General features: G+C 51.1%; 1 protein-coding gene across 1 annotated transcript; it reads right to left on the reverse strand.

Annotated features, from left to right (window-relative positions):
* Window positions 1-8,064: 8,064 nt before the first annotated feature.
* On the reverse strand, window positions 8,065-9,841 carry CTAM01_00560 (protein phosphatase type 1 complex subunit Hex2/Reg1; the record flags this gene model as incomplete). The annotated part of the gene is made up of 2 exons (XM_060516611.1): window positions 8,065-9,097; window positions 9,144-9,841. 2 exons carry the CDS (start codon window positions 9,839-9,841, stop codon window positions 8,065-8,067), a joined length of 1,731 nt encoding a protein of 576 aa, XP_060389237.1.
* Between the last annotated feature and the right edge of the window lie 1,558 nt (window positions 9,842-11,399).

The raw sequence follows: 11,399 nt of genomic DNA on the forward strand, positions 1-11,399 counted from the left end.
GGGGCAGATGTGTAGGTGCGAGATGTATTTCATGTTGCCCACCGCTAATTCGAAGGCAATGGAATCCAGTGAATATTCGGAAACATATGGTGCCTCTGCCACAACCAGCCCAATGGCCTGTGGGAGTAAGAAGTACAAGTTCTGCCATAAATGGCATCTCGTAAGTGCTACTAGATAACGTAAATAGCCAAGGCAGAAGGAGCCAGTTGCCGACGATCAGACTAATGAAGATGCTCTTTTGAGCTGGACTCGCCCCATGACGGTGATGGTGTATCCGTGTCTTGTGAGGCCGTCGTTGTTTGTGACTGCACTCGAACTTGTGAGTCAAGAACGAGTTAATGCTGTTAAATAGCTCGCCACTCTGCTTATAATGATCCCCTCAGTTCATGATTGGTAGGCGTGCTCATGTGAACACTAGTGCTCCAGATTCTTCGAGACATCAACGTGGAGCTCCTTAGTTGTACTGCCGCCAAAATGTGTCGATACATAGCCGGCTCCAGCTATGGCGCTCGGAAACCGTCTTGATAGCATAAAGATATTCGTAGAATGAAGCGAAAGCATTTGCCATGCAAAAGCCACGTCTTGGGTTGCATGCCGTGTACATCCTCCTGATCCCTTCCTCTGGATCATATCCGCCTCTGCCGCGCATGGAGGAGGACATGGCTATTCTTGAGGTAGCGTTGGTTAGGAGGTTCAGAGTAATGAACAGCACTCCATCGTCTCGTATCATTCAGAAGGAAACTACCCACGTTGCATCTCGTACTCGGTTAAACAGTGTACGCCTGTGTTTGACCCTCAAACTGAGGTATCGAAGACAGGAATGCCAGCACTGGCAGTATAATTATCGCAATAACGGCCTCAAGATATCAAATCCACCACCGACCGCATTCTCGGTTCTTGTAGGTCCAAGAGACGTGCATGTCGCGAAGCGATTATGGTCAGAGCTTTCAGTTGCATACGGCTGGCTACTACTCAACGGGCGCCTTCAAACCACGTTTGATGAAACTTGGTTGTGAGCCCTGCTCCAACCCCACGTTATGACGTGTACGAGACAAATATGTTCCCAGAGTACCACATTATAAAATAGTTGTAAGTTCAAGCTAAAACTGGAGGCCTCTATATCGGCCCCCTTATGCTTGCCAAAAAAGGCAACTCATTGCTGCTCGAATGCCCATTGTCACAAGCAGAATCCCCCTCAGTTCTCCTCTGGAGATTTCTTTCTTCTCTATTTCTCCTCAAACGGCCACTGTCAGAGTACCCTGATTCTTGTTTTCTTAAGTTTATTACAATTAGAATACTCTAGCAAAGGTGATAGGCTAGAATTGGACAGGCTGTTTGGTATGAAGACACCAGAGTCGCTACCCGTTGACTCCTCTGTTTAGTCTCTAGCATGTTTCTCACGACAAGTTTCTAATGACAAGGCGTGGAAGAATCATAGGTTTCTGCGTCTGTTGCGCCTCGTAATACCAAAGGCTCGACTTCCTAATGTAGCTCTTGCTCCTTTATATATAAATACTTAGCACACGACATCTTTAGATCCAACACCATGATAAGCCGGGTTTTCTTCGCGACGCGTCTCGAATAGCGTTCAGGGGGGGGGGGGGCGGAGTTTTCATGTGTTTTCAGCACTAATGATATACTTTTAAAGCACTGTTGAGTTTCCTGTCTTGAGATATCGTCCTCGAGCTCTACTACAAAGTACGTAAGGGCCTTGTGGTATTTGTAAATTCCAATATGTCCTAGTCAACCCAGCAGTTGGCCCCAAGTACTCCCTGTATTATGTGAGGGCTAGCTTGCGTGATGGCCGAAGAAATGTAGCCAGATCCTTCTATTCTCAGATCAGAGGAATCGCAAGTCATTTCCAAACAACCGCGCCCGCATCTGTGTCCTGTGGATCGGTAAGTGACTATGGATTTGAGTCTACCAAGTACAATGAGAACCTTACAATATCTGATTGTTCGACTCAATTATTAGTTTCCTGTTGTTTGAACAAGACAAAAGCGAGTGGTTGAAGCAACCACTCTCTTCAATTCGGGTCACCGAGGAGCCTACCGTTTAAACCTTGTTACCAACGTTGAATATCCCTGGTAATGAACGTACAAGCAACAGTACTAATTACAATGGCGTTGAATACCAAAATGTCGTGAGATTAATCCCACTACGTACTGTGGCAGGCACATTCAACGCCAAGTAGGTAGCCTTAACAGGGACGGGCCATTAGCTTGAGTTGCTGCTTGAGCACCACACACAATCTCTTCAACCAATTGCCCTAGTTTCTTGTTTACGTTCTGACGCAGTCTAAATAAGAATCCGGACGAAGGTTTGGATTGCTGCCTGGCCAGGCGTGTCCAAAATCAAGAGTAGATAGTTGCCATCTCACCAACACAAACACTCCCTGTATGTGAAGACTCAAGCCTGGAACGTCAAAGTCTTGAACATCGAAGTTCGACATCACATATTACCATTTTGCCCACAAATTTCCTGGTAGAAAGTAGCGTCATTGAGTTCCAGACTTGGACCCCCAAGACGCTATGAAATCGGTCTTATCGTCTCCATCTCCAATGGAGAGCATTACCTCCTTGGCCTCGTCAACCCTAGTGAGGCTCCATCATCCTTAGCTGCGGCTACTTATCAAGTAGCCCTCCATCTCGTAAATGCTCTGCATCCCGGGTAACTGATGCAACGGTTCCGCTCGCGCGGCGGCAGGAGCGTTAGTTAGCCTCGAGTCAGTAGTGCTACATATACCAACCTCTATATCAAGATTGCAGGGTTCTCTCAACTCTCAATCGCATGTGAGAAATGCCTACTCGAAACTGTCGGTGTCTCTAACAATTTTCTATCAAAGGCAAGTACGACACGACAACCACTTTGTAAGCCATGACTTGGGAACACATGCGAGCGTCTAGTCAGTCACCGAACCTCACACGCCGTCGACTGTTACAGGATGGGAATCTCCTATCCACTTCCAGGTTGCGCCCTTTCTCCCAAGGTCGAACTCCGTCGGCATCGATGCATACAGCTATGCAAGCACCACTAGATACCACCACCTTATCACCGCCTAAAGGGCGTTGTTTCACACAGACATTACTGACGGATAAACACTCAAGATTGATGATCAACACAAACACGCCTGTCGTCAATCTTGACTCCTCGAGTCTCTCTGCTCAGGGCAGAAAATCAAGTTCACGCAGATTCCATCATCATCCCTTATAATTACGAAAGACCGTCACAAATTCACGCCACACACCCCTTTCACCCCTCGTGTTGGGTTGCACAGAAACACAATCACAGACGTCGCTGGACAAACGGGTGGAACACGCGATTAGCCACCAAAAGCCCAAACCCAGATCAATGTCTCACTGATCCCACCCACCCCCAAACTTCTTCCCATCTCCACGTTCTCTCCGCCTCTCCCCGTGGAGAAGGGTCAAGCAAGGGAGTGGGAGACATTTGCAAGCTCAGACATAGGGCATGGTAACGTAGCGTATCCGTGAGATAAGGGCCCCCAAACTTTGAGGGGCGTCAAGCCATGTCTTCATCCAGAACCCATCCTCACGCCCCATTTCCCCAAGATATGAAGTAAACAATCCAGGTCATTCTCCACAACCAGGGAAACAAGGTGTCTCTTGATGTCCACACGCCCGGCGCCGATGCCATCGAAACCAAACCAAGTCTTAGAACATTGCGGCTCCCTCCTACTAGGTCATCCAACTTCGAACAGCACACCATCCGTCCCGACAGAGTGTGTACGACGCACCGAACGGGCACGCTTTCCTTCTCAGTACTCTCATTGGCCAATGGCTCACCTCGTCCAATCCCTATTGTCCAAGATAAAGCTACGGGCGTATGTGTTACACACTCGAATTCCCCAGAAGGACCATGATAACAGAAACCACCACCACACAAGCACACGCCATCCCGTCGTCTCAACCACACCCTCAGACTCCTTCCAGGTCTCCCTCCTCAGGTCGCTCTAGATGTGAGAAACTTTCCCCTAGCTGCTTTGCTAGACCTACACATAGCTGAATCGCCCAGGTGTACTTGGAATCGCCCAGAGTTATAAACAGCCACTTCTCACACCCACCCCTTTCCACCAAGGAATTCTCCAAGCCCTTCCAGAGCCGCCTAGCCGCCATGGAACCGTAGCACGGCCCCATGGGGGCCCCCACGCCTGGCTGCGCCATTGACTATCTCTCCAATGTAGGTGAACATACCCTCCATTGCTCGCCCGTCGGCCTCCAGCCCTTCTGCGTCAGCGCACATATCTCGGACCCGTCTATCCGTAGCTGATACGCAGCTATCTCATTCACTCGCTTGGCTCGCTATACTTGCCTCCTTTCCATCGATAATTCAAACTAGCTCCGTGCCTCGTTACACCAACATACGTGTTCTTGATGCATCTCGCCAGCGGGATAAGACTAACACTGCACACAGCGCGAGTACGCACCCCGTTTCCCGGCTCAGCCACTTACCACCATGCGGTCCGGCAGACGGCCTTTTTTTCCCCAACCACGCTTCGCTGACTAGACTCGGCACCGCGGAGGGTGATCGGCACGGGGGTGGTAAGTAGTCAGTTGAGTTGCCTAGTCCGAGCCCTTTTGCTCGGCATCCATTCACCGAGGGAAGGGTATCTCAGGGCACCGCAGTAAGATACCTAGGACCACGATACTCAATGCGCTGTAAGAAGGGCGTACGAGAAGCCTCTGTCCAGGCCTCCACCTATCTAGCCACTTAAGTGTACCTACCACAATCACCTCTTCTGGAACTCCCGAGATCGTCGCTGCAACATGTACGTAAGCAGAAGCAGCATACGCGGCATGTAAGTAAAAAAAAAACCCACGCCCAAAAAGCGGGTTTCTCTCCGGCCTCGAAGGGGGTGATCGACACGGGTCCAACTTGACAAGCGGAACCACTGCCAATGCGAGTTGGGTATTCGCCCTCTTCTTCCTCGATTTCCAGGTTCCGTTTTTTTTTTGCCACCTCCACCTCCGCACGAAGCTCATCCTCTTCCACCAGAAACAGAAACACGTCTCCAGACAATAACTCCAGTCCTATCCCCTGTTTGTTTCCCCCTGTTACGTGTGTGCATTCTGACCTTGCAGTCCCCTGCGCTCCAGGACCCTGATTTTCGGTGGGGGTGTTGGTGGGTGGGTGCCAAAAACTCCGCGTCCTCCCGATTACCGTTCCGTTTCGGTATCATGCTCTCATCGTGCATATCATCGCCAACTCGCCACATGGATCCTCGCTTTTTCCTCCATTCACCTCGCCACGGCCTGCCGCGAGCCTGCCCGGTGACCTTGAGTGTGAGAGTACCACTGCGGATCGCCGCTCCGCGTTGGTCCCTCAAATATCGGTGCAACCCGCAACCTAAAATCGTTCAAAATCACCGAGGTAAAAAAAGAAAGAAGACAAGAGAGGGTAGATGGAATCGTCCGATCAATGTAGCATTGGCTACCTCCCCTGCCCCCATTCCCCCCCCTCTCCCCAGGATTCTCCGCGCGTAATCTGAGATGGACCCTTACTCAAACACCCCGATTCATGAGATAAGACGTGAACTTTCCCGTTTCCCACTTTACACACTTCAGCACAAAACTGAACGGAAACCGAAAGTGAAAAAGAAGGGCGCGGAAAAGGCTAGATAGACGCGGAGTATAGTGACACGCATATCGTCAGATAAGCCTGCATGAACACGACGATTCAGGGCGCTGCATGTTCCCCAAAAGTCCAAAGGGGGGAAATCAATGGAAGCTGGGGCAAACACCGTGAAAGAAAATCAAAGAAAAAGCAAAGGATATGCAATGTCGTACGTAAAACACTGACAGCAACCGAAAAAGCCCACAAACTGTGGTAAAAACGCCCCGAACGACGAGATGGCGCAAGGTAACTTTGAGCCACGTATTGGACCCTGAACATCTTTTTCTGCTTACAGAAAACCTATCTTACTGCACGCGGGAAGGGTAAAAAAGCCACAAACTTGTAAATAAGAAAAATAAACATGTGGTATCGATGTTTAGGCCCGTACCGTGACTGCCTTCCTCAAGCTCCCCCCTCCCCGGTCAGCGCGCAGAGAATGGCGTTTACATCATCAGCCACCTATATCACGCTTCCCACACCTCTCTCGTCACCGTCACCACCACCATCACCACCATTAACCTAGCAAGCAACACTTGTAACACCCCCGGAAGGAGCCGATGGATCTTTGAGTTCCAACGTAAGCAGCCTAAACGGATCAAATCTCACAACACGTCTGTAGATTTCTCCCAAATATCAAAAGATGCGGTAAAATTAGCAGATGGCTATCACACCCCGATATCTATAGAAGTGTGGACTGAAGAGATAGGGATCTCCGCAGGGGTTCAAGGGAGCCTCATCATCCAGACCCCATCAGCCGCATTCCAACACCTCACCCAGGTAAACCCACTTCGGCCTTATGCTTCCCCCTTCCCAAGGCTCAGGCACACCTAGGCCCTTAGCTAGCCATCTAGCTTACCTTCTCCCCGTCCTCCCCGTCTCCCCGTCCCGTCCGTAGAGGTCCTCCTCAGGGTTTCCCGCGCGGTCCATCACCCGGCCGGCCGCGGGAAGCCAAATACATACCAAGACAAATGACCCCAGATACACAAACGAGTAGCCGAGGAGGTCCAGAGCATACGGTAGAGAGAAAGCTAGAGTGACAAAAAGCCCACGATTATATCCGTAAATACGAATAATCTAGAAGCACGTCATCCCGTAACAAAAGAAAGAAAATCCAATATACCTATTCTCTCCCATCCAGATTCGAATCAAATAAACACACCCTCGCACAACACCCCAGCAGCAAGAGGCGTTAATGTTCCTTGCCTCCATGGCGGTCAAGCCCGATACCTAGCTACCAATCCATCCCAATCCCATCCCTTGCTTCCCAGAGATGGTCATGGGAAAAAGCAAATATACTGAGACATTGGAGAGACTGGGAGACATTTGGCGGAATGATATACGTAAACCACGAGGTCAACGGCTGGGACAGGTATACAAATGAACAAGCACAAGTACAATCACTCTCGTGGTCATGATGTGAGTATGCAGGAAATCATCACGGGAGACGAGAGCAAATAGTGTCAAATCGTGTAAATTTTGGCACCTTTGCCACGGCGAGTTCATTTGCTCGAGCCTTTTCCCACCTTTCTATATACATTGGATCCAGGTCTCATCCATGTGTGTTCCGCTCCCCTCGGCGATACACAATTGTACGCCACTTTCCCACTGCCTCATCCCTTGATACCCATGGGGGGTTTTGCTTGCTGCAAGCCGAAGCCGCCAAGAATGCTCGACATCTCCACGCAAGGCACGCCGAGCCCGATATGGACAAGACCTGCATTGCGGGAGTCGACGCCAAGTTCGTAGCTACACCGCGGCCCCCAAGTTTCCACCTTTCTCCACGGCGCAAGTTATGAGTGCCAGAAACAAGCCAAACCCGACTGCACCACACTCTGATGAGACCCAGCCAACTCTTATTGTGAAACGAGCCATTTTCTTTTGTTTCCCGTCCATCTTTCCCCCATTGCGCCATTGCTGAAACCCAATACCTGGACCCAATTCGCGTGCCAGGCCTTGTTGGTGAAGACCAACTGGTACCCAAGATTTCCCCAAGAATGATTGTTACAAGCATATTCCGTGTATCGTCATTAAACCCCCACGCAACATTCCTTGTTGCCATGATAGTGAGAGCATTGACTATTCCATTACCATGATTCGCAGGCCTAAGCGCCGGTATCCCACCATGTGCCATTCCTCATGGGGCTCGCGACCAAATGTGATGGAGCCGTCGACGCGCTGCATGATGATGCTCCCCGTGTGTGATGATGTGATTTGGACCAAAGTCGTCCTTGGGCCATCTGCGTTGGCCTGATTACATCCTCGTGGATGCTTCAAGAGATGAAATCCCACAAACTTCTCGCAGATGCATGAGGATAGATGCATCTGCTTTTCCCCGTATCGTACACCGACTACCAAGAACGACGTGCCGATTGAGTTTCGCTGGAGTCGAGCAAGAAAAACCCAAGCTCACAACCATCTTGACTGAGCTCTTTACTTCCTCCAGCCCACGTTCCAAATGACATGAGCAATATCCCGGGCTGTATTAACTGTATCAATGACCCGGCCGATGATTCCTTCGTTGGAAGATGATTCCCCCTCTTCATATGGCATGAACATACCTGACGAGGTCCGACGCATGCCAGCTGGTTCGGCGTTCAGACTGTTGGTGGACGATGATCGTTGTAAGCCCGTAGACTTGTCGTCGGGTTTTGTCGGTGACTGCCAACCCATGGAAACGGCCTCCTCCTCTTCATCGTCATCGTCATCAAAGAAAAACTTGCCGGAGCCCTTGGAGGGTCGAAGAGTTTCTTGAGAAGAGGATGGCGACATAATGGGGCTTCTATACGATGTGCTGTGCTTCATTGCTGTTTCTTGTGGCTCGGGAGTATCTTCGCGATACTTGAGAGTGGTTGATGGCAACATCGCAATCGTCTTGCCCTCAACAGCTGCGGAAGCCTTGGACGACTTCCTTCTGAGCAAGGGTGCCTTCTTCTTTGTTCGTGATCTCTTCATCATGATAGCTCCTTCGTCAGAATCGCTGTTGTCGTAGCGCTCGGTGTCGGCGTCATCATCGTCATCGTCGCCCTTGATGTCAACTGCGATACACTGAGACACCTGCTCGTTGAAATGAATGTGCTTCTTTTCACTGCACGGCGAGATGATGCCGGATGATGTACTTGACGGGCACAGGTTGGAGCTCTCACGGCTCAGCCTCCTCGATGAAAATGGAAACGTGACGTAGTCTGTGGTGGCTCGCTCCAGTGTTGGTCGAGCAAGACGTCTGCGTCCGTCCTTTTCTTGAGCCTGGACTGCCGCGGCAGCTTGCTTTAGCAGAGAGGACGCGGATAATGACCTCTGCAGCATGACTTCCGACATACTCCTCTTCTTGAGGATTGGCTTTTTGTTTACAAACGAGTTGTTCTTAGTAAGCCTAGCGCTGTTGGGGTCGGTAGTGATGGGGTTCAAAGTGTTTGGACCTGTCTGCAAGGGTCCATAAAGCCAGGTGACATCACAGTCCTTGAGCCTGCCAAGAGTTAGTTTGGACTGATTTACGCTTCCACGGCACCTACCAGTTCAGGGTCTCGGGGGAGACGGTTTTCAGGTGGTTCTTTGCCTTCATCCAGGTCCTCCAAGATGCGTTTTCTAAGCGAGCCGCGTTGCTGTATTCGGATCTTCGGGACACAATGAACTTCCATGATGACCAAATATCCTCCTCTTTCCAGTTGTGCGAGAGATAGTCAACGTGACGCGAGGGTTGTGCTCGGACAGCGGTATCGTCCTCAGCGTGTTCTACATCCAAAATGAACTCTGGAGTGTTGGGCCTTGATGTGTTTCCTTCGGTGTCGTTGTCGACGGGTGAGACAGTGTACGAGTCTCCAGTCCGGGGACTTGTTGGTGCTTCAAGGTCTTCAACCTGGTCAAAGTAGCCAGACTCTCCATAGTGGGGGATGACAAAGTGGTCGTTGGCGTGCACCGCAAGTTCTAACGTGTCGTCGCAGTCGGATGCAATGGAGACATTGCTGGCTGGTGTTGAGGAGCAAGAGAGGTCGGTAGACTCGGCGTGAATGGTCCTGGGAGATGAGGGGGCAGAAGACGGTGCTGAGTCGGGATACACCTTGGCGTCCGCAAAAACGTCGCTGATATGGCTAGGGGCGGGAGCAGAGTGGAAGCTTGCTTGTTTTGTGACGAACTTTGGTTGTGAGTGCGAACGTCGCAGGTTAGACGAGGAGAAGTAGGTATTCTCCTCTGAAGATAAAACGACTGCCATCGTAGAGGTGTTTGGGCGAATTGAGGAACGTTAGTTCCTGATCGCCGCTAATTCAGTACAAAGGCGAGAAAGATCGATCATAAGTATCCAAGTAGAAGCTGAGGTCGTCGGATGTGGTGTTGGTGTTGTTGTTGTTGTTGTTGTTGTTGTTGTTGTAGATGGGTGAGAAAGAGGTGATAGCAGCAGGTCGTAGATCGTGGACCAAAGAGTCGGTAATCGGGGCGACGGCTACGCAGGACGGAGAGGGGGCTGTTTTGTCCGGGGGGATGACGGTCCCTTTTTCTTATTCCTCCCACACCAGGCCGTTGGTTGTACCGTGCAGGTTTTTGGTGGCTCAGGACCTAGCGCGGTGGCGTCCCAAGAAACAAAGGCGGTGACTGGAGCGATGCGCGGGGGATTCGCCAGTGGAAAAGGCGGAGGAGTCGTGGATCAGGTAGGGCGAAACGGAAGAGCAAAACTGGCTGGCGCTGGCTTGGACTGAGGGTACACACGCGTGAGGGTCAGTGACGACGGTTTCGAGAAGAGACGATGGCTGAAGTAGATGATGTCGCTGCAAGTTTGGAAACACAAACGAGAACGTGAATACCAGGCGAGTCGCGGACGGCAGCGGGAGGAAGCGGGAGGGAGGTGGTTTGTATATTTGCTCGAGTCTCGAGTCGGGTAGGTGGAGAGTGAGGACAAGAAGAACACCCGAGGTGTGAAGGGAAGAAGGGATGGGTGGACGGATGGAAAAGGGTAGGTAAATGTAATCCGTGGTGTATGGAGAGTTTGGGCTGCTGGATAGCCAGAGGCAGGGTAGGGGAAGAGAAAAAAAAGGTAAAAAAGTAAAATACTGGGTAGGGAAGCGGATCGAGAAACTGGAACGACAACCGGCACGTTCGAGCCCCGGAGGCTGATTGCAGGTCTCGTTCTTTTGCCCGCCCCAGTGGAGTCTCTCAGTGGATTAGGAGGAGAGAGAGGGAAAAAGGTAGGAGAAAGAGTGGGAGTCCATAGGTACGGACACCACTCACGCAGACGTACGCCAGGTCAGGGCAGGATATGGACCGGGGAGGGGGGCGTGAAGACGAGGAGGTAGGTAGGTAGGTACCAGTATCCGTATTGTACGCTAGAGGCGCAGACGTACTGCGTACTGATAAGATGGAAGATGAGGGGGGGTCCAAGTCAATGAGGAGGGGGTCAGAATGCAGAAAGGTAGAGCGAGGAGGGAGAAGAGAGGACTCTGAGAGTGAGGGGCGTGGGAGACGACGCTCCGGGGTGTGTGGCAGACACAGTTTTTTTTTTGCCTTTGCGTCTGGTTATTCGGGAAAGGCCTCGATGGTGCAAGCAAGGGTGATGGTGGGCAAGGAGTCCAAGGGGTGACAGGGGCAGTCCTCGTCTGTGTGGAGAAGTAGCGAGGACTGGACCCGGGCTTGAAGGCAAGCAGTCACTGTTAAGACTCGGAGATGGAGAGAGAGCGGATAGAAAGTAAAGTGATGGTTGATCGAGAGAGGTGAATGAAGGCTTCACCAGATGGTATTGGACCTCACTCTGCTAAACCATATGAACAGACAGACATACA

This window comes from Colletotrichum tamarilloi (genome assembly GCF_030869305.1).
Source record: "Colletotrichum tamarilloi strain Tom-12 chromosome Unknown Scaffold_1.1, whole genome shotgun sequence".
Taxonomy (NCBI): Eukaryota; Fungi; Ascomycota; class Sordariomycetes; order Glomerellales; family Glomerellaceae; genus Colletotrichum; species Colletotrichum tamarilloi.